Source organism: Oreochromis niloticus, linkage group LG6, assembly GCF_001858045.2.
Source record: "Oreochromis niloticus isolate F11D_XX linkage group LG6, O_niloticus_UMD_NMBU, whole genome shotgun sequence".
Lineage (NCBI taxonomy): Eukaryota > Metazoa > Chordata > Actinopteri > Cichliformes > Cichlidae > Oreochromis > Oreochromis niloticus.
In genome coordinates this window covers 37622123-37644561 of record NC_031971.2, presented here as the reverse complement: position 1 = coordinate 37644561, position 22439 = coordinate 37622123, and the positions used below count along the sequence as shown (strand labels likewise).

The following is a 22439-nucleotide window of genomic DNA, read 5'->3' as shown; positions in this document are numbered from 1 at the left end:
GGGCTTTTGCAGTTTCTCTGACGATTGCATGGCCTTGGGGTGAATTTGCTGTGACATCCACACCTGGGATGTTTATGGCATTGTGTTAACACACACCTGAATCCTGCAGACCAGCAAACTGCCCAAACTTCTGCCTTAACAGAGGTGCTCACAATCGCTGATTAATCAAGTGCATTTGATTAGAAGCATTGGCTGCTTCTCAGCCTTTTATGTTCTAAGGAAGCAGTAAGTCTGTACTCAGCTTTTCACAGCACTGCACAGAGTCCTGTGAAAACTTACATTATTGCATGACTGTACATAAATGAGTCAATCAGGGACACTGTCAGGGTGCTTTGGACAAATGTGTCCACCCTAGTGTATATGTAAGGGTGAGTCCAAAGGCACAGACAAGCTGTACAAGATAATCACCAACATCGCCCATCTGGTACAAAATGAAACATCTGCTCTCAGTTGACTAAAGGCTGTGAGTATATTCTGAACATCTGACAATTTATTTCATTTAAGTGACCTGGTGAATTAAGTGGACACAGTTACAGTTTAACTGTATAAACTGTTAAAATTATTATTTTTATGCCTATTTTGGTGTACATCTAATCTCATCCTCGGGAGGCCTGTAGTGCAGAGCAAGTTCAACAGCAGGATATCTACTCGTTGTCAGACTACCTTAACATCAGTGTGGTTACTGATGTTAAGGTAGTCTGACAACCACAAGAGGCCACATGAACTTGTAATGAGTCAGCCCACATTTTCTAAATCCCGTTCAAATTAAACCGGTGATCACCAATCATGAACATGGAGAGGTCTAGAGCCACAAATTTCTCAGAAGAATACACTATAAGGCTCAACACATACGAGCCAAGCTAAAGCAACAACATTGTTTCTCCATGCTCCATGAAAGTTAGCTTAAAGGAAGAGGATCTAAACTAGTTTTTAAGAGGAGACTGAACTCAAGGGCTTCACCGGCATAAGATAAATGAGGGTTATTTTGAACTGTGAATCATACAAAGATACTTTTGTGTCCATGAATACAAATGTGGAGCAGAAAAGGGCCTTTTCGTTTATGTAAAACACCATCAATACTGCCTAATTAACAGTCTTTGTATTGCCATGCAGACTACACTTTGAATAGAACCACAGCAGGTTGTAAAATCAGCACAATATATACTGTAAACAGCCTTTCCCATGTTGGCAGGATCCATGTATTTCTGTACCTCTCTCGCTGTCCTGTCTATTTTAAGCAGCATCGCCGCAGGTAAACATGTCTGCCATGATCTCCTTCCGAGTATCCTGTGAGGTATCAGCAGGGTCCAGGAGACCCTCTGAGACCATATGCAGATTACAGGTGCACAAGCTGTCGCAACTTTCTGACCAGTATAAAAAATCCTGTTCTCCTCACAGCAAAGAGATGTGCTAACATCTCGAATGATGTAACATCTAACAGCATCACGTGTTATCAAAGCTGTTATCGGGCAGGAGCTACAAACAAAACACACAAAAGCTGTCCGCTGAGTCGAGCTCGCAGAGCCTCAGAGCAGAAACCTTTCTGAATACCTGCCTTGTTATCTGGCTTTAGAAATGCCAAACACCTTTCAGGATATGTCATTGTCATATTGTTGGCTGCCGTGACCTTCATCTACTCCTGAAAAACAAGCACTGATACATCGCCGCGTGTGACGCAAGACAGTATTGTTATAAAGTATACTGAAGGCATATTTATTCAGCGAGAAACAATAAAATTATGAAACTTTTGCCTTTTTTCTGTGTAACTTGCAGCAGCATTGAGCACACTGTGGAACCTGTAACTAGCATTCTTTTGAGCCCCAAATAGCCTCAGGTGGCAATGTTGGAGTAAATTGAAAACAAGCAGAGAACATAATCACATTATTGAACAACATTTCTGAACACATTTCATTAGCCTCACTGGGTCCATGTATCAACAATGTATGGTGACATATGTCATTAATTATAATTGGAAGGTGCCAGCAGGCTGTGTTAATGCACAGATAAATAACTGCGAGGAGCAGTGCTGGTGAAAGGCTGCGGGGAAAGTAAATGAAATGAAAAGCCGGACTGGGAAGGTCACTTTGAGGAGCTCTATTGCATATTAACACTTTCACTGCCAGACTGCTGTTTAGAATTTATGTGGATATTTTAAAAAGCAGGAAATTACATTAGGGACACAGGATGCATACAGGATGGCGTTCAGGCACAGCTTTCCTGTGTGTTTACAATTCTATTTTACTTTAAATGAGATCATAATTTACAAAATTAGAGAACACGCTGCACTGAAGAAAAATTAAAACCAGCGGCTGAGTGCATGAACTCATCAGGGAAGATTTTATCCAGGTTATAAATGAAGTGAAACAAAGAGTCTTTTTCTTCTTCTATACAACTGGATCAGAAGGTATATCTATGCATGAAGTTTAATTATATTTAACACTGTAATTACTTGACATAAACGTATATATTTATCAAAATGTGGAAAGCCAACAGAAGAAAGCACCACCTCTGAGGAAAACAAATATGTGCTCCTCGGGTTTGCATTCTAATATGCCTAAAATAACATTGTTGGCATATGACTGTTCATAAGCCCCACAGGCAAAAGCTCACAGGAGAAGTTATCAAAAGGTGAGGGTAAAACATTTAAAATCACTTCAGTGGCTCCCTAGAACAGCCCGACAGCCCCGGTGAGAGCGAGAATAATTTCTTCCTCATGCCGCCAGCTTTCAGGAGTCATAAAAAAAGCTGTGACTTCAAGGCGAGGAAGTAAGAGGAGAAAAACACCCATAAGGACTTTGTATTCAGTGCCCAAACAAAGTAAATGCGACTACTTTAAAGGTTAACAGCTGGCCTTGCACAATATTCCAGCTGCACGTATTACAAAGCCTTCAAAGGCCAAGCATTTTTTTTAAGGATAGCATTTTGTATCGTCATGTGTTTCCTTTTCATTAAAGGTGTCACTGGTGGAAAAAAATGCAGCCTGTGGAATTCAATTTCTGATCCTCAGCCTTCTCCTCGAAGCACTGCTGCTGTTCCCACCTGTCACCACTAGAGGTCAGAAAAGCTTAGAAAACCTGAAGGGTTAAATAATTTCCAGAAAATTCAGATGTTTTTAACTAAAGTGTTTATTGAACTGTCTCACAAATTAAAAAATAGAAATTAAATTTTAATTTACATATATGAGTTTTAATCTGTAATCTTTTATTTATCTTAAACAAACAAAAAACATAAAAGGGGTTAGGGTTATAAAATAACACTAATGTTGTATGAAATATGATATATTTGGCATTACAGGGTTATTTTATCTGTGTTTACTGGATGTAGCGCCCAGGTAGCTCACCTGCAGATCTGGGTAGCTGAGTACCACGAGCTGGGCGCAGGCATTGACGTCATCCCCTTTGATGAAGGAGAGGTCCACCCCACCAACTCGCTCCAGACCTGAAAAGTCTGGGCTCCCCTGCCAGTCCTCTGTGTCCTCCTCCAGCACCTGCTGCCTCAGACGTGCCTGCTCACTGCATCAGGAAACAAATATATAAACACACTCGCTGGCAATTACTTCATGTCAAAATATGAGGCCGGCATGTAAAGTCTATAGCAGACAAAAGGGCTGTTAACAGCAACAAATCTGAAAATCTCACGGCAACTTGATGAACCCAGGTGGCTCGACTCCTGCTGTGGTTTGTAGAGCTGCAACTAATTTAATTATTCAAAACAAGGGCTTATCTGGACAGCTTTCAAAACCAGTGACATTCACATCATGAATGTTTAATAATGTCTAAAAGAAGAATCAGTCAGCTGATAATATTGTACTGTTGAAATGTAAATATATGAAAATGCTGTAATGGTGTCTCTCTGCAGGACTGCAGGAGCTCCACACGCTCACATTAATCAGAGACATCAGGACATGATATAGACTAACATGATGATATCACTGGTCTTGTCTTTACAAACAAGTAAATCAATGAAAGGCTGATGAGGTGTGAAGGTGGCTCAGCTCCAAGAGCTGCCTGTGTCGTGCCAAAGTAGTTGGCCCTGACAGAAGTTGCATCCCCAGCACAGCAGCATCTGTCAGCACAGTCGCTGCTTTTTTACTAACAAATGACATTTTTACAAACTGTAAGACACGTAAGACAAACATTTACTGTGAAACAATTACTGCTGCTCTAATGTAGGGTGAACAAAAACAGAGTCCTTACTGATACAGAGATACGCAGAGAAAAGAAGAATATAAACAGGAAAATAATACAATCATGATGAAATTAAATAATATGGTAATGAAAATACTAAAAATATATTTTTAAAGAATAGAGATCTCTGGTATTTTTATATATCATCATTCTTGAAGTTGAATTTTTGTCATTTTAGGATCCCAAAATATGGATGAGGTGGTTATAACTGTATCCTTGCGTTAAACGATTATAAGTAAAGCATAATATGATTAAACTCTTCGGCACTGGTGCTGTTTTGGTATTTCACCATCCACTGAAGCTGACTTCTTCTGGATGGGACACTTTAGAAAACTTTGAAGATAAAGAATCAGCAGCGTTTGGAGCAAAATGCGTCTAATGGACTTAACTGCAGAATAAAAACTGGGTCGTATCTAAGGTGTGCTGTGAGAAGCTGAGGCAGAACAGCACTCTGACCTTTCCCACTGCTGGAGCAGATCTTCTGCGGGAGGAGCGGACATCTGTCAGCCTGCTAATGAAGACACGACCAGCTGTGAAATTACTGTTTTTAAGAAAAGAAAACACCAACTGACAGCAGCAGGGAGCAGGCTGTTTACTTCCGTACTGCCTACGTCGCTTTGAGGGCGGGGTCACTGGGACTATCCGGGTAAATGCTGCCATCCAGCGGTTTAAACTGTGAACTACAACAGGTTTCTGCTCACTGCATGCAGCAGGATGAGTTAAGGTCCGAAATATTGCTCCTCATGTGGCAGTTCCCCATGTTCCGCCGTTCAGAGGATCCCTGTTCAGCTGTTTTCTGGTACCTTCTCCACACACTTGAGACAGCAGGTTAGCAGGTGGACTCGCAATGGCTTCTGTTTCCTAACTGAACAGATTAATATCCCTGAAGTTAAAAGTGATTTTGCCTTTTACAACCTCAGACGCCATGCAGGATGGTCATGCACTGAGGTTATTACAGTTAACTGCAATTAAAATAGAAACTAAAATCAGCTGAAACTAAAAACAAACATCATAGTTAACTGAAATAAAATTAAAGGATTCATGCCATATATCACATTAATATATTAATTTTTGAGTCCTCGCAAAAACTTACAAAAGTGACTGAAATGAACAAATAAACCAACAATATAAAATAAAAGGTTTTAAAAGTTTTAAAAATTTCAATACAATCAGCTTTTTAAAAGAATCTAAACTGGGATGACCACATGACATGTTCATGTCCTCCACAGTTTCCTCTAGTTACTACGTGAAACCGAACTTAAAAAAAAAAATTACAGGACAAAAACTAAAATATAAAACTAAATTACTTTAGCCAGGTGAGAATATGGAGCAAATCTAGAATGACTGACTGTAATTTTTCAGTACAAACATTTTATTAATCATTGATGACAAAAATACAGGCTCCTGAGTGAGGAGTGAAATAAAAAGCACTGGAAGGAACGGTCAGTGCAAATCATTACACAGTGATCATGTTGGACCACCTTTGTTCTTGATGAAACACCTGGATCCGGATGGGAGTCATCTCCCGCCACAGCACAGCAGGGGTCACTGAATAGTTTGAGGATGAAAATGATGTGAATCATCTGCTACGGCCTTCACAGTCCCCAGATCTAAGCTCATCTACAGAAATGTCTCCAACCCCAGTGTGTCAGTAAATAAGAGGATATCTTCTGAAAGTATGGTGTGTAGTGGCTCCAGCAGAGATGCAGACTTAGAGAATAATTGTTAAAGAGCACTTAAGTTATTTAAGACCTTATTTAAACAATTTATGTTTTTGGAGACGTCCAAGAGTTAAGGGATAAATTGAATAGAAGATATTTAATCAGCATTGTTTTGATAACCTTGTAAATTTTTTTTCCATTTTTATCCAGACAGGTTCTGACATATGAAAAGCTACAGTCTTTGTTTTACAGTGAAAAGCTACACAAACAAACAAGAAATAATACATCAGTGTGGAGCTGCCATGAAATCAAAGTCAAACTTCACGATCCAAGGAAATAATCAGCCAGACCTTCAAGACAGACTCAATACAATGCATGTTTTTTTTCTTATTTAATTTAATCACAAATCCTTACCAGTAGAATAAAACATATTCAGCGTGTGTTCTGCATTAGTAGAAGTACCAACACAGATTTATTTACAGTCTACATAAAAGTCTGTGAGCGAGCCTTTCGTCTCTGTGGCAGCGACGCCTCCACAGGTTCACTCCTTGAACTTCCACTCCTGCCGGCACATGGGGCACTGCTGCTGGACCTGCTGTGAGTTCAGCCACTTCAGGATGCAGTGCATGTGGAAACAGTGGGAGCACTGACCCCAGACCAGCGGGCAGTCATCCCCAGGCACTTTGCCTGCAAAACAAACAAACAAACACATTAGAGATACTGGGCAGGATTTTGCATTCAGTTGCTGATTAGCAGATACTTGTATCCTCTTGTAATACTAAATGAGGATAAAACAAGTGTTTCCCCACACAGACCACTTAAGTATATTTAAGAACTCATTTCATCCATTTGTGTGAGCAGCGCCATTCCCCGATCAATTTAGGCATTTGCTCTTATTTTGAAAGTTGAGTTGCTGCTAACTAGCTACCCGTGACCTTTCCCGTGTTGCCTTTTCTCCAGTGAGTGGCTCACAGACCTAGCTGCTGTTGTGGCGGTCTTCAATATCAACCTAAAGAACCTACGGACAATACTACAAGACACTGCAGCTGGAGTTGATCTCCAAGATGGGTCACTGGAGCAGCCATCCATCCATTTTCCATCGCAACTTATCTGTGATAAGTGGTGGTGGAAGCTCTTTATCCTAACTCGGGGCCTCCTCCCAGTTGGACATGCCTGAAACACCACCAGAACAACCTCAAGTGTCTCCTTTCGATCTAGAGGAGCTGAGGTTCTGCTTTGAGCGTCTCCTGACTAAAGTGCTCATCCTGTCTGTAAGGCTGAGCCCAGACAAGCTTCACAAGAAGTTAATCTCTCCCACAAATATCCCAAATTAATATCTTTCAGACGCCTCTCACAGCGACACCTTTTCCTTCATGCTACCGTGTCAACAGCGTCTGTGCTGTTAACAACCAGGAAGGTTCCTCTCCTCTTTAGTCCAGAGGATGTGGTGACCCAGTACAATTTCAAATTTCAATTCATCTGACCTAAGAACAGTTTTTCTACTTTGCCTCGGTCCATTTTGAATGAGCCCAGAGGAGATGTTGATCATGTTCACATACAGTTTGCTCTTTGGATGACACAAACCTGGATTTGTGGATATTTGTGGTAAAACTGTCTTCACTGACAGTGATTTCTGGAAATGTTATTGAGCCCTTGCAGTGATTTCCATGACAAAATCGCGTCTGTTTTAAATGCAGTACAGCCCTAAGATCACAGGTATCCTATTGATTTTTGCCCTTAACCCCTTCACACAGATACTATGTGCTGTAGACGACGCGATATTCTGAGGCTTTACAATTTTATTTTGAGGAACATTTTTCTAAAATTGTTCCACAGCTTGTAGAAAAGTTTTTTTGTAGAGTGGTGATTTTTTCCCGTCTCTGCCATCGTTCTCACTACTTAGTTTGTACAAACGGGAGGGGCAGGATAAATTTGGCATATTGTCGATCGGATAATACGTAAAGCGTTATATGTTTTAGAAGCAAAACCACCAAAATAATAATCTTGTTTTGTTATGTTTGCATCTTTAATGCGGACACTCGTTACTTAATGCTATGTTATTAGCTCTGATACTCACAGTCAGGACAGCAGCCGTTGAAGGCCATCCTGCAGATCCCACAGTTGTCATCGTTGGCCACCCAGAGCCAGGAGGCAACCCCGTTCCACTGTTTGATTTTCACCTTCATCCTGCGGATCTGACAGGAGCACAAAAGCATCACACCGGAGCAGCTAACGCTAGCACGAAAGCTAATGTTGACACACGATTTCTGAATATTAATGTTCAGCAACACGTTCTTACGTACAAGGCAGCGACCACCGTCTCCTTCAGGTATCTCACACTCGTTAGGTTAGTCCGTTTCTTAGCAAAAAACAAATCATTTAGAGCTTGTTTGACTGAAGTCTACAACATAAAAGTGATGTTTTAGCAACCCGGGCAAAAATCGTCTCTTCTTCTTCTGTTGAAAGACTGCCAGGCTATGTCCCGGGATGGCGCATGCTGCCCTCTACAGTCGGATGGGGGGAAACCTCAAAATAAAAGAGCACCAAAGATCTGATTTTAAAGAAAACAATCCTGACATCATCAGGTTAGTAACACAAAGGAGCTCCTGCCAGATGTTTCACGAGCTCTGTAACGATTTTGAAAAGGTGATGCTGTCATTCTAATGTTTACACTTGCTTATTTTTTGACAAACATACTTATTTTAATGAACCTTTATTCTATCATTGACCATTTGAGGCAATCTCATTCATTTGGACCTACCTGATATTTTCTATAATATAAGAAATAATAACAATGATTTTTTAAGGGGCTAAACAGAATTGAAATTGAAATATTTGCAGGATGGACACTTGTACAACAATAAATCTGTAATGTGCACATAAAAGCAGCACATTTGGAAATTAATAAATAAATCCTTATTGTTAATGTTTAAAACAACTAGTTTTCGCAGCAACATCAAAACAGACAAGAGCATGAATATGAAAATAAAAGGATACAAACAGCGAGGTAGTATATGCAAAATAATAGTGCATGATGATTATAATATACAGTGCAAAAAATGAAGAATGAGAGGGACAGGGGTTAATTCACTTGTAGTTCTTGGGGTAGGGGTTTATTGCAGTAGAATAGGAGAAGAACTGGGGGGATGTATTTGACTTGCCTGTGGGAAGAAGCTGTTTTGTAATTTGTAATCTATTGTAATCTGTTAGAGCTCAATCAGAAGCAGAACCATTTCCAGAGGACTGTGGCATTGCTTCAGGTGATGTTGAGGATGTATCCATTAAACTTAGTTTTTTTTGCACTCATCCTGCGTAAATCTCACTCAGGGATGGTAGTATCACACGTCTGGAATGACCCAAGCAGGTCTTTTCCGTTTTTGATGAACCACACCGTGCAGCAATAGATGATGAGGCCCGCTATTGTTGACTGAGAGAAGCTGGTCAGCAGGTGATGAGAGAGGATCTTTAACTTCCTAAGGATATAAAGCCTTTCCCCACCCGATGGGAGATGTGTGGTGTGGGTGAGATCGACCAGGATGTCCACACCAAGGAACTTAAAGCTCTCCACTTCCTCCACCTGTACGCCTGGAGCAGAGTGCTCGGTATGCTTCAGGTTTCTTAAGTCTACATTGCTTCTCTGCTTTTTGCTGTGTTTACGTCCAGATTATTGTGACAACATCATACAGTCAGAGGCTGAACTCGTCACCTGCCATCATCAGCAAATTTGACAGTGGTGTTGGTTTGGTGTATGTGCAGTCATGGGCTAAGAGCGAGCTGAGGACAAATATGCACACATACATGAAAACCTTGACACGTCTCCATTTTGTTTTGTTTTCTTTACAAGCAATTGTAATGCTAGATGTCCACTAGATGTAGTTGGTCTGCAATCCAGTGTGCTGAGGTAATGCTCACACTTACAGCACTGGAAGCACATCTGGTCTTCCTTCTCCCGGACATTTTTGTGTACACTTTCTATTCCTGCATCTTGTTAAAATTTTATGTATCCGTTTCTATTTTTTCTAACATTATTTTTACATTAAGGGAAACAAGCACCATTTCCATTTTACAGAATCTGAGATGATCAACTTTCAGTGATGAAATGCAGGTCACTCAGTGCAGAGAACCTTTGATCATTAGTGGAGTTGGAGATGCAGCATGAGGCCCGTATTTGTAACTTCACAGATCACCATGTCACTAACAGATGACTGCAAGGAATGTAAAAGCAATTTTTAGTTCTAAGTAATAAAAACATTTTAATACAGGACTTAAATAACCGTGACAGGAGTCTGCAGTTTCTTATAATTCAAGTTTAATGCTGAAAAACGTAAAGCCACCATTTTCTCATTAATCCACACATCCTTTTTACACAATATCTCACACAAAGGTAAAGAGAAGATATGCAAAGATGAACAGGGAGCAGAGAGACTGATGAATGTGATGAACAGTCACGACAGACAGTTATAGCCCTCATTTTTCAGTGAGATGTTGGTGAGAGGTGCTCACCCTCCAACAGCTAAAGTCAGAGGCAGGTGAAATTTCTGGTGTTCAAGAGAATGAACTGAAATGGAAATGAAAACCCATCGCATCTGAGCACACTTACTTATGCCTACAGCTTCAATTCAAAAAAGGTCCACTCTGCTTTCTAAGATCTACACACAAAACTGGAGTGTGAAAGTGTGAGAATAGTAAAAGGAATATAAAGCAGTAGTCAGGTTTGAACTGTTGCCTCATCAGTCGAACCTGTGAGAAGATGAAGATCAAATCGCCTGAAGGAATAACCAGGTGAAGTCAAGTGTGCCGTCTTAGAGCAGGAAGAGAGAAGAGTGGAGAAACACATTTTACAGGCATCTTCCTCCCCCCACTGTAATTAACATTCACCCCTTTACCCCATCACACACCCATAGCCCTCATCACGAAGAGGGCCACTCAGTAAAACAATTCATGTTATTGCAGTTAATGACATGTAGATACCACAAGTTAACCAGTAACTATTAAAAAAAAAGGAAAAAAAGAAGCAGTTTTGTGTATCAAAAACAGGCAGGGTCCTTATTTTTTTTTTTTTCGTAGGAGGGAAAACAAATATGAACACACAGATGCCACAGCTGTCTTGCTCACGAGGTCTGAGCATTTCCTGTCATCCAGTCCTATAAATAACGCCAAATTTTTGTGCTTCTTTTTGATGTTTCAGTGAAAGAAATGCTAAAACCAACTTTCCACAGTTGTTTTACCGTTACAAATGTCTTTAATTTGGTATACCAAAAAGTAGTCCCGACTGTCTTATATCAGCTAAAGGAGATTCATATTTTATTTATCATTAAATATTTGATCTGATATTCGGTCCAAGTGCTCCAACATGCTCTAGAAAGACTTGAGTCATGTGAGCTACAGAAACCTACAGAGCTGCTTTCAGGGGGACTTGTTTTGGTTAAAGAGTCCCAGAATAAAGACAGACTGCAGGAGTGAGAGAAAGACCAACACTGGCTCATCTGCAGCTCTCTTTTCAAGTCAAACTTTGACGGGACAATAAACACGTTAAAGTGATGCAGTAATCCTGTTGCTTTTTACAGCAGAGTATCACAAAGAAGCAGCTGCCGGACTGTAACATTAGATTAAGCATTATAACTGTTTCAGCACATGTATCATAAACAAAGTTTTAACGTTTGTAACCCAAACTGCTCGAAAATCTGTTGAAAATTCAGCGAGGTACAATGATCCGTGATCGTGTGCAGATGTGCGCTGCCCGAGGAACATGGCGCTGCGTGAAGTCATTACAGTGAAGAGCAACAACCAGTGTGGCATCTGTGTGCATATATGTATGAGGAAACCCCCCCCCTCTTATTTTTTTGCCGTTGTTGTCAGCTGCACTGTGTAACCATGGCAACAGCACCCAATGACTCTTGGCAAAGCTGAACATTTCTGCCCTCGACGGGGAGTCTGATCTGTGCGAAGTCATCAATGCTTATCAACCAAATAGAACACGTTTTAAAAAAGAAAATGAAATGTTCATTCGACTCACGATCGCTTGTCTATTACAGTGGTGACTAAGTGATGCTTACAAAGGCTAAAATGGTATTATTCATTGACACATGGCTCTTAAAATGGCTATATCTTAAATCTTAAATAAGAGATCCGTAAACCCAATCACCGCGTGAGCATGCGGCAGGCCGCCATGCCACTTCACCCATCAATTGTCTCCAAAACACAAACAAACCAACACTAGCACTTGTACAGTATCGATGTGGTCTACTGGCGCGCTGTCAAATGATAAATCACAAAGAAACATTCACCCCTAAAGCACACTGAAATCTACATCACTCTGGAAAAGTAACGATGGCAGTTCCACCCAACTGACCACAACCGTCCAAATTCAGGCATTTCATTGGTTAGCAAGCGCCAGCCAATCAGTAGCACATTCACCAATCAGTGACAAGGCATTTCCTTGACTGCTTCATTTAACTTGAGTTCCTCAAATGTGCAGACGCTTGACAGAAAGCAAAGTAACTGCGGCCGTTCCACGTTAAGATTATTTTTTTATATATATTTTCAAAGCATGAGGTAGGGATGCACCGATGAATCAGCCAAGTATCAGCTGATAAGATGGCGTTACTGACTTTTGCGCTGGCTAAATGTTCAAAAACTGTTCCATGAAGAGCTAAAACATGCATTTTTTTTTTAAATAAAGTTTTTTTTTTTCTTTTCATTTCACCTAGAACAAAAACAAAATAAATACTGAAAAAAAAAATGTCAGTATCAGTGCTGGATTACGGCCTAGTATTTCACAGTCAGTGCATCCCTTACTACGAGGACAGAACACGTGTCGAGGAGAAAATCTGGCAAATTATTTTTGTTTCTCTCCTGACAAAATGTCTGTAGACAAGAAACGGTGGTGCCACAGAATTCAGCCGTTTACCGACTCGAGTTTGCCCGTCTGTCTGCCTGTACACAAGAAAAAGTTCATCTGCAATCAGCACCCGTGATGACGGTGGCCCAGCGGTGCAGCGCAGACATAAAAAGAAAAAGACAACATTTCACTGCAGAGGAAGAGGTAATGACATTGTTGTTTTTGAAATACCAGAACCAAAGTCAAAGGACAATCATGATGTACTTTTTGACACGACTTTAAAATGTCCTTTCAAACCCTGAAAGCACACCGAGATAACAGGGCGGTGTGTGCATGCTGGTTAGGACTGTAGCCAGAGTGTAAACATTTCTTAAGTAAAGTATGGCCTGTGTTGTATAACCAAAGATAAAAAGGCAGCAGTCGCACAAGACTTCAGGAATAAGTCACCTTTACCAATCATGTCAAACATGACTCAAGTTTGGTCACATGACAGGAATGACTGTTGGATCTGTCAACTTATGCCTGAAGTATTGTGAGTGCTGCCTTTTTATCTTTGGTTATTCAACACTGGGCCCACGTCACTTTGATAGTTCAAGTCTTTGACTCTCATAATACTCATTTCTAAATGTTCTCTATCAACTTTCTTCTTCCATCCTTTCAAACTTTAAATTCATGTCAAACCTCTGAAAGTATTACAGAAACAGGAAATGACATCACCCTAACATCAGGTACTTTGGTTCTGCCAATTCAAAAACAAAAATGCATGAAATGTCCCATTTTCAGAAATGTTACTGGTATAAGTTTTGTCATCTTGTTTTCTGAAATGTGGCATTTCTACTTTAGTTACTGCATTTTGCACCTTGGGGCCACCGTAAATGATCCTCATACATTTTCACGTTAAATAGAAATATTTCACACAGTAGAAAGTCAAACTCGTGTTATTGCTTCTAGTGGATTTACTTCGCTAAGTGTCAGATCTGGGTCAAATATTCAAAAGATGTGAAGCAACCTGTACAGCAATGCAATGAGTGTCAGAAAGCTCAACTCAGCCACAGGAGCACGCTGGGAAGATTATACCTGTCAACTGCCAAAGTTACTGACACCTGTACTGTCGTGATACAGAGAGCTGATCTTATTTGACCCAGATCTATTAAAAGATGTTCACCCCACCCACATTTGACCTATAAACAGCTCACCAGAGACATAAACCCTCCAGTAACAACATGGCAAACACTGTCAACTTTTTGCATGTCAAACGTTCTCGTGTGCGTTTGTGCCCGAGTGGCGTTTGTATGTAACAGCTCATCCAGTCTTTATCAGCAGACGCACGTGAATGAGGTATGCGTCGCCTCGGTACTGTGTATATGTGTGCATGTGTAAATGCATATATGTAACAGCGCCTCCAGTGTCGTCATCCCATTCCATAGCTCCTAGGATGAGAATATTGCTTCTTTCTTTCAGCTTCTGGTGCCTGAAAGGCGCCACTCCTCACCTCCTGACCTTTAGCCGCTCCATCGTGCACAAAACATTCTGCTGAGGGTCTTATTCAAACTGCAGCCCAGCTGAGATGCCAGGCATGAAAAATATACGACCCTTTGTGCAAAAATCAGCCCTTTAAATTGTACATTTAGTTTCTTTTTGCCTCAGAATTTTTAAATTCTTTGTCTTCCGTTTGTGCAAGCATGCATCAGTTCCACAGAGACTGGCTGTGCAATAGGAACAGAATCCAAAGATGATGGTTTAAGAGTATGGGGATAGGAAAAGTTGGCGTCCGTGTTGACGGTATGGGCAGTGGAGGGGGCATGTGGGTTTTGGGAAGTGTAGTCCTCTGACACCAGTTTCTACCTGGAGATCATGGAGCTGGACTGGGATTGGTTGGAGTTGGTGGTGGCAGCACTGAGCTGAGAGAAGCCGCTGTGGCTCGACTCCAAGCTGGTCATCGATCCCCTGAGAGAAGAAACAAACATGCGGTGAACACGCGAATGTGGTGAAAACTCACACTTCAGCTAATTTCATTTGTACGTGACACCTGTGCAGCCTTAAGACTGCTTGGCACTAACTGAACGCACTATGCGTGCATGACCCGTGCTCATGATGCAGAACCATGCAGTCAGAGCAAACCTAAAGGAGGGAGAATCACTCTGAACCCTACAACATTCAGGCCCTGCCACAGGCTGCAACAACTCAGGGAACGGTTTTACACCAGCCACTGTTTTTAATTTTAGAATGAAAAAAAAACAAAAAAAACACCCCAAACAAAAACAAACAAAAAAACAGCCAAAGTTCAGGCCGTAAAGGGGATCCATTGTCCTTTTATCATTTCCTGTCATATCTGTATTAAGAAAAGTTTTGTGGTGGATGTTCATGTTAAATATGGCAAAATTTTCCAATAAGGGAGGTCCATATAACAATCCCTGGAAGCTCGAGACACTGTAATGTTAGCAGTCATCTCAGGCACAGAAGCCACACCCACATGCTGTCCAAACTGTCTGTTTACAAAAGGCACCAATCAGAACAAAGCTGCATGAAATTGGGAGGAGCAGCAAGGCCCAGTATAAGGTAAACAAAACTGTAGAAAGCTACTCTAACGAAATCTAAAAATAAAATATGCAGCTGGAAGTGAGCAAAACCGGCCCACTTTAATGAGGCTTCCTGTGGCAAAGCATGGGGCACCATTTTTCTTCTATTACTTTTGAATGAATAAAAGAAACCTTAGGTATCAATTCCCATGTAGTAGGTAGACTGGTTTTGCATTTATATGGATGCAATATAAAATTACCATGTGCACTGATAAAACCCATGTCTGTCATGTTTTCATATATGCCTGAATAAATTCAAAAGGCTGGCTTGTATTAAGCCAAATTAAAATAATTTACAAAATATGACATATGGCAGTTTTATTAACCTCATCCATTTTGTATGAAGTTATTAAATCCTCCATAAAAATGGTTATGGATGATTATGACCCGCGATACCTCAACTTGTATAAATGTTGTTCATTTTTGATTCCTTTTAACTGTTAACTGTAATAACCCATCCTAAGTAATTGGAACTGACCTAGATAACTCTGAGGGACTCACCAGAGAATTAAAAATGAATAAAAAGAGCAGCTTTAAAGAGGATGACTTTAGTTCACAGGAACCTTTTAACTCCCAACTCTACAGTATAAGGAGCCATAAAAGGGTAATAGAGAATTACTGTTGTGGCATGTATTATACATTACAGACATGGGAAAAAATATTGCCTATATTGAAATAAATTCTACATTTACTTGATGCAAGAAGGCATTTCACATAAGTAAATGTCAACCTTTAGCAAAACAGCTTGTTAAAAACTACTAGTATGAGTTAGATGATCACGCCAAGTCTGTTTTTGAAGATAAAATAAACTGAAGCAGCATGTGCACTGAAAGCAAAGTGAGACTGAGCTGGTAGTGCAATGTGATGAGTGAAGAAAAGCAAATACAAGTCAGAAAATGACAGTGTGTTTGCGTGTCAGTTGGGCGGCTGTTTGCTGAAGTTAACCAAATCAAGTAATCCTGAGAGTTTTAGTTATGCAAGCAGGGTGATTAATGCCAGCAGGTTGCACCCGATTCTTTCACCAGTGTGAAGAAAGCAACAACATCCTGTTAGCCAACACTAACAAAAGTCACAAGCAAGAACAGATGCAAATTAGCATCTCTTTGCAGCATCAGAAGCAAGACTGCCATGGAGGGAGGGAGGGAGGGGCACTCAGATTAGCAGCCAAAAGCAGCGATGATGATGAGCTAGTGCTAAAGAAAAAGGGGCAAACACCGAGCCACTTACAAACTTTGCACATCACAGCAAGCCGTTCTTCACAGGAAGAAGACAGAGCAGGAGGAGGGGGTTGTGAGCGATAGAACAGGAGTGGATTGGAAAGAAAAAGCTGGATTAAAGTAGACTTCAAGGAAGGGAACAGTATCCTCATCTCAAAACTGTGGGCCTGGAAAACTCATTATAGTCCAAAGGCAATTCCGAAAGTAATCTTAGCAACATTACTGATTTCATTCATTCAAGTATCAAATGTCATACGTGGCACTATGTGGAGGATTGTAGAGAGGGAAAACTGAAAGAAGACAGGAGTGAAAAATGAGTAGTAATAAATGGATGATGTCTAAAATAAAAACCTTAACATCACAAACAGCAAAAATATGAACACATGACATATTTACACATCACAGATGCATATAAATGTCTCCATCTTCCACCCACACACTAACCTGAAGTCCTCAGAGCCCAACACCTCAGTGTAGTACATGACTTTACACTTATGTGAGGAGACCTGGAGGGTGGCCAGCACGTCATCCACTCTGGGCAGGTTGGTGGCCGAGCAGGCCGCCATGTTGTGGAACTTCCACTGGAGGATGTAGAAACCCGGCCATCTCGTTATGTGGGAACCCTGAGGAAAGGAGGGATTCAAAGTGCAAACAAGCAAAAATGAGGATCTGTAGAAGTAACAATGATCCAAGAAGACATCAAAAGTTCACGACCATAAACCAACCTGCACACTCTCGCCCTCCTTGCAGGTGAGCGGAGACTCGACCATGCTGTAATCCTGACCCAGCGTCCAGGACTTGTCAATGAGCTGCACGTTGTTGCCTCCTGGGGAGGTGATGCCGTGGGCTCCCAGGGTATCTTTGCGCGGTACTTGCGGAGCTCGCTTTGAGTGGTAGATGTTGAAAACAATGTCGCCTTTGCACATATCGAAATCCCAGGTAATGACCGAGGAGGCATCGATGATCTCGATCACAATCTGATGGGGTGGAAGAAATTAAGCGGGTTAAGTAAAGTGCATGGACTGTATAAGATGATGTTTTTGGAATTAAAAGTTAACCGACTGACTGCAAAAAGAAGTACGGCTGTGAAGATGTGTGGGAAAATAACTCTTTACCTGTCACTTTTGATGATCTAACCCAGAGGTGTCCAACTCAAGGGCTAGTGTCCTGCATGTTTTAGATGTGTCTTTGATCCAACACAACTGATTTAAATGGTTAAATTAACTCCTCAACATGTCTTGAAGTTCTCCAGAGGCCTGGTAATGAACTAATCATTCGATTCCAGTGTGCTGACCCAATGTGATATCTAAAACACCAGCCCTTGATGCCTGGAGTTGGACACCCTGATCTAAGCACTAGTTTTGATGCTGTTAGCTCTGGTCACATATGTAAAATATGTATGTCCTCAAATATGTGGGAAAAATGGTATAACTTCAAGAGGGGAAAGAGAAGTATCTAAAACATAAGACCAGCGATGCAGTTTTTAGACCTGGTGACTGCTGAAATTAAGCTCAAACTTGCTACTAGGAGGAAACTGGCTTGTAGTCTAAAATGGTAAATGGCCTGTATTTATATAGCGCTTTCTAGTCCCTAAGGACCCCAAAGCGCTTTACATATCCAGACATCCACCCATTCACACACACATTCACACACTGGTGATGGCAAGCTACATAGTAGCCACAGCCACCCTGGGGCACACTGACAGAGGCGAGGCTGCCGAACACTGGCGCCACCGGGCCCTCTGACCACCACCAGTAGGCAACGGGTGAAGTGTCTTGCCCAAGGACACAACGACCGAGACTGTCCAAGCCGGGGCTTGAACCGGCAACCTTCCAATTACAAGGCGAACTCCCAACTCTTGAGCCACGATCGCCTAAAAGCAACTTGAAACATCAAGCTCAGAAAAATAACAATCCTTCTGAGAACCAAGAAAACAAAACTGTTTTTGTGATTTGTGTGTCCACTACAGAGGACATAAATGAATAGTCTGGGTCTCAGAAGGCTATAAATGCCAAATCCTTTCCATATACAAGCTTCAGGTAAACAGCAAACTAGAGAACTCAGTTAGCAAAAGCAGTGAGATAAAACGGTTGATTTGCATGTGACGGTCTGAGACCATTAAGATAAAAAGCAAAACCATTTCCAGATGGGTGATTATGTTTGACAGTGTTCCTTTGGTATAAATCATGCAACATGAGGTTACGCCACATCACTGCAGGCAGATTATATTTCAAAGTCACGCTACGTGTGTTCCACATCTGAATTCAGAATCTACCTAAGTTACAACCACTAGGTGGCAGAAAGTTTCACAACACCTCCATCAGAGGCACTGTGCAGTTCTCTGTTGTCCTGACCTACATATTAATATCAGAGCGACACAGGCCTTCCATCCTTTTCTTTTACTTTCCGTGCATTCAGCCTCACCTCATGTGGAGCTCCTTTGAAGATGCTGGCGCTTTGATAGATCATCTCAGTCCACAGACGGATGTCCTCGTTCTCGACCTCCTCGGCTGTGCGGTACATGGACTTGGGAACCAGGCCACCCTCCGGTACCTCACACTGCAAAGGAAAAAGCACACGTGTACACTGGGTCAGTAAAGGAAATCTCGATGTGGGTGGTGTCATGTCCTAGGATCAGATTTTACTCTCAGAGTTTAAATCTTACAGTGACACTCACCATGCACTCTCCTCCCAGGAAATCAGGAATGATCTCCTTGTCTATGTAGTCCACGAGACCTCCAGCACCCTGATAGTCATTGCCTGCGTAGATCAGGAACTTCTTGCGGGTGTTTTCATCAATAAATGGGCTCACCTGAGGGAGAAGGCAGATATCAAATGCATGACCTGACTGCAGTAACATGAGGAAATGCTGGTGCAGCATATGAAACTTGTGTTTGATAACAATCCACATTCCTTTCCCACCCTAAAACTTATAAATACTAAAACAAGGAAGTTGTTTAATCAGTTTCTCGGTTAATATATTTAAGCAAATAATGTAATAATGCAATAATATGCAACAATTCTACCTTTAAATAACCAGTCAAACCCATGTTTAAAATACATTGACTTAATTATGTGTGACCCTAAAGTCAGGAAGGTAAACACTATAAAACAAACTAAAGTCTTCTGTGACGTGCTTTTTGCATGAGCAGTCAAGAGGCAGCAGAGCTAGGTGACCAGGTGTCCTATTTTATGTGTGACTGCACAGCATTTTTATCCCTTGTCCCTCATTCTACATATTGAGTCAGTGCTCTACATTTAAAAAACCTTTCCTTTTTCAAAGTCAACACTGCAGGACAAAGCCTGGCTCTTTTCCAAAGACTGTAAAGAAAGCAGGAAAGTTATCATCGTGCATCAAGCGCAGGCTAACCTGTAACCTATCTTCTGCCGCCTAAGCAATGTGTAACAGGGAAAACTGTGAATCCTGCCAATTCAAATTCACAACTAGACACGTTTTGTCACAATATGATGGAAAACCAATAAAGAAAATACAGGTCGAACAGCTGGAAGGTGATTCTTAGAGACAGCTCTTCATTTTTGCCAGAGTAAAGCGATCCTTCACATGCCAAACCTGTAACATTATCAGATACAACCATACTCTGTTTGCTGTGATCTTGTCACCTTAACTACAACCTGGCAGAACTTCCGGGACTCAAAAGCTCTTATTTCCATTTGGGGCCAATAATGCTGCTGTTGCCACTGCTTAGCAAATACTACACATTTGTGAATACTGGCAACTTCTGCATGTATCAAAATAAGGGTATGAAACAGACTGAAAATTCACTGTGTGCATAATCTGGTCCTGTAACAGGATGACCCCACAGGGGCTGAGTCTCTTATCCTGGGTCTCACCAGTGTCCAAAGGACTGGGAAGACTCTTGGAGCTCTCAATATAAGCAGCCGTCCTAGAGTCTCAGGGTAGTTAGCCTCCACGACCTCGATGATCCTCAGCAGCGCCTTGACTCCTGGTCGCCATAGGTGACGCATGTTCAGCCCCTCCAGATCTACTAGACATGTCCAACAGCTAGACAAGAGGAAGTGAGAGGATTAGTGATACGTGTGTATAAGGACATGCCACAAACCCATAACTGGGCTACAGCCTCTTTTTGACCACTTAGCACTTGTCACTCTGAAGTGAAGCTTAAGTGGTGAAGGCAATGCTTGCTAATTCTGGATCCCTCCAACCCTTGCAGGACATTCTTCCTTTCCTTCTATCTGTCCTGGCAGAGTGCTGTGACGTGACAGCCTCTCATAGTTCACATGCCTTCCTGCGCAGCTCTTATCCCAGCCATCTCCTCCTCTTGCTGCTGCTTCAGAGAGCTGACAGATGACAGATACCATCTCTGTTCCCTCCCTCTCACTCTGTCAGTTGCCATCTGAATGAGTCCCCTGAAAGGCGAGCCTCATGTGCACTTTCCATTTTGGGGGAGATAAATTCTGCGCTGGACTCACTCATAGTGTGTATTTGTGTGTGTACCTGTGCCCAGTTCTGACTGCTGAACTGAATCAAAAACGGCTTGCATGTTTTTAAGCTGCTTTTAACCTGCATTTATATTCATCTACGACCACATTCAAAGCAGTTTTACACAAGCACTGGACTAGAGCTGCCACTGATGCTGATTATTTTTCTTTGTCAACACTGACACTGTGACATTAGTTCATATTAACTGTCTAGATCACAGGCAGTATGGTGAATTCTGTCTTCATACTCTCAACCGCTATGGAGGCTTCTTTAAAAAACCAAACATCTAAATTCATTTAGACTGACATAATGTATAAAAACAGCAAAAAAACAAAAAAAAAACAAAAACAACAAAAAAACAAAACAAAACATGTAAACCTGCAAGTTCTGAAACTCCAGAAGCTGGAAATAAAGTATGCTGAAATGGTTCCTTCATATGCAACAAATAACTGATTAGCAAAAATTACTACTTTTTTTTTTTTTTTTAAACAGGTATTAGATACATGTAAGTAAAAACAAAAGAAAAAAAAATCCATCTTAACAACACAGAAATAATACAAAAAATAATAATTTTCAGAATTAAATTGAGGGTGATGACATGTAAATGTTACCTTTTAAAATGTTCTAATAAATTATTTTTCAGTAGTACATTACTTTTCTAAAGCAGCAAAATAACTGAGACCAGTTTTTCTAAGGTCAGTGTGAATAAAAGGTGCAGCCTCTGTCATACTGTCGTGTGATATGAGACCAAGTACTGTGTTTAAAAGTAACCAGAGAGCAGAGATAACAGTTTTTGAAATGGAGCCTTTTAAGTCAACGTCACACAGTGCTACTCCCTTGTTTGTTATGGAGGACTATCAAACTCTTGTATGATGTAACAACAAGCGAGAAAAGTATCACTTGTGATGAAGCACAGCACAGTTTAACAAATAGATGTTTTATATTTATATAAATCACAATAAGCAAGCACAGACAAAACAGGAAATTGTACAACGGTGTTATGAGTAATAGAAGAAAAACTGATTTGTTTCTGTATATAGTACATATATATACATATATTTATATCAGGTCTTTATCTTCAGTTTTCTTGAGTTGTTCCACAAGGAACAACTTGTGAATCTAGCATCCAGTCAAAGGCCTGTTTGAATATGTGATGCATTTCCATTTTACTCTTTTCTTGAACTAAACTCAAAGGCAGTCTGTAGATTTAAAGCAAGTACCAGTGGAATATAACATAGTATCACCTTTGAGAGGGAGAGATATATTGGTTTACATATATGATGAATAACAGAGGTCCAAGATTTTTTTAAAGATCTAACATATTGACAGGTTGTAAAGGTTTACCTGATTGGCCGACCAAACACCTTTGTGTTCTCCTCACAGCGTCTCAGACCCTCCTCATTGATAGAAAGCACCTGCAGTGACATGAATTGTACATTTGACACACTTGGCTACCAGACTCCACTCCACAGTGACTGCAGCATTATAAATG

At 41.0% G+C, this 22439-nt stretch overlaps 3 protein-coding genes and 1 long non-coding RNA gene across 17 annotated transcripts in view; 1 reads left to right on the top strand and 3 right to left on the bottom strand.

Annotated features, from left to right (window-relative positions):
- The window catches only part of LOC100710856 (endonuclease V), a 75537-nt gene extending 70717 nt beyond the window's left edge, over positions 1-4820 (bottom strand). For 9 of the 12 annotated variants that reach the window (XR_003220548.1, XM_005470093.4, XM_005470094.3 and 6 more), the window contains exons 1-2: positions 4644-4819; positions 3341-3512 (exon numbers count right to left, since the gene is read on the bottom strand). Coding sequence is in view for 11 of the 12 variants with exons in the window: in XM_005470093.4 (XP_005470150.1) it covers positions 3341-3512; positions 4644-4687 (216 nt within the window). In the remaining variant the exon portion in view is untranslated. Of the gene's footprint in view, positions 1-3340; positions 3513-4643 lie in introns of all 12 variants that reach the window. The other 3 variants (XM_005470092.4, XM_025908208.1, XM_005470091.4) reach the window with 1 other exon arrangement.
- Positions 4821-5986: 1166 nt separating this feature from the next.
- On the bottom strand, positions 5987-8310 carry anapc11 (APC11 anaphase promoting complex subunit 11 homolog (yeast)). 2 transcript variants are annotated; one of them, XM_003447981.4, is made up of 3 exons: positions 8152-8310; positions 7926-8043; positions 5987-6535 (listed from the first exon to the last, which is right to left on the bottom strand). In XM_003447981.4, the coding sequence occupies exons 2-3, from the start codon at positions 8032-8034 to the stop codon at positions 6390-6392; spliced, it is 255 nt and encodes an 84-aa protein (XP_003448029.1). In that variant the 5' UTR covers positions 8035-8043; positions 8152-8310; the 3' UTR covers positions 5987-6389. The 2 variants fall into 2 exon arrangements, with proteins under 2 accessions (XP_003448029.1, XP_005470147.1); XM_005470090.3 differs by having other exon boundaries at positions 8148-8306.
- Positions 8311-8312: 2 nt separating this feature from the next.
- LOC112847132 (uncharacterized) lies at positions 8313-10050 on the top strand. Its single transcript, XR_003220503.1, has 3 exons — positions 8313-8433; positions 9176-9450; positions 9918-10050. It is a non-coding gene; the product is annotated as an uncharacterized LOC112847132 (long non-coding RNA).
- Positions 10051-10897: 847 nt separating this feature from the next.
- Positions 10898-22439, bottom strand: part of si:dkey-237i9.1 (SEC14-like protein 1) — a 37434-nt gene continuing 25892 nt past the window's right edge. Inside the window, exons 10-17 of one of the 2 annotated variants that reach the window (XM_025908053.1) lie at positions 22292-22362; positions 20338-20509; positions 19163-19297; positions 18910-19044; positions 17211-17462; positions 16930-17108; positions 16496-16522; positions 10898-14636 (exon numbers count right to left, since the gene is read on the bottom strand). In XM_025908053.1, the coding sequence (XP_025763838.1) occupies positions 14531-14636; positions 16496-16522; positions 16930-17108; positions 17211-17462; positions 18910-19044; positions 19163-19297; positions 20338-20509; positions 22292-22362 (1077 nt within the window). In that variant the 3' untranslated portion in view covers positions 10898-14530. The remainder of the gene's footprint in view (positions 14637-16495; positions 16523-16929; positions 17109-17210; positions 17463-18909; positions 19045-19162; positions 19298-20337; positions 20510-22291; positions 22363-22439) is intronic. The other variant, XM_003447982.5, reaches the window with a different exon arrangement.

What these genes read in the sequence shown, in the direction of transcription:
- anapc11 (XM_003447981.4), bottom strand. Translation starts at nt 8,034, where the DNA reads ATGAAGGTGAAAATCAAACAGTGGAACGGGGTTGCCTCCTGGCTCTGG. An exon ending in CAACGGCTGCTGTCCTGACT is followed by an intron (nt 6,536 to 7,925) that starts GTGAGTATCAGA and finishes TTTGTTTTGCAG; the next exon opens with GCAAAGTGCCTGGGGATGAC.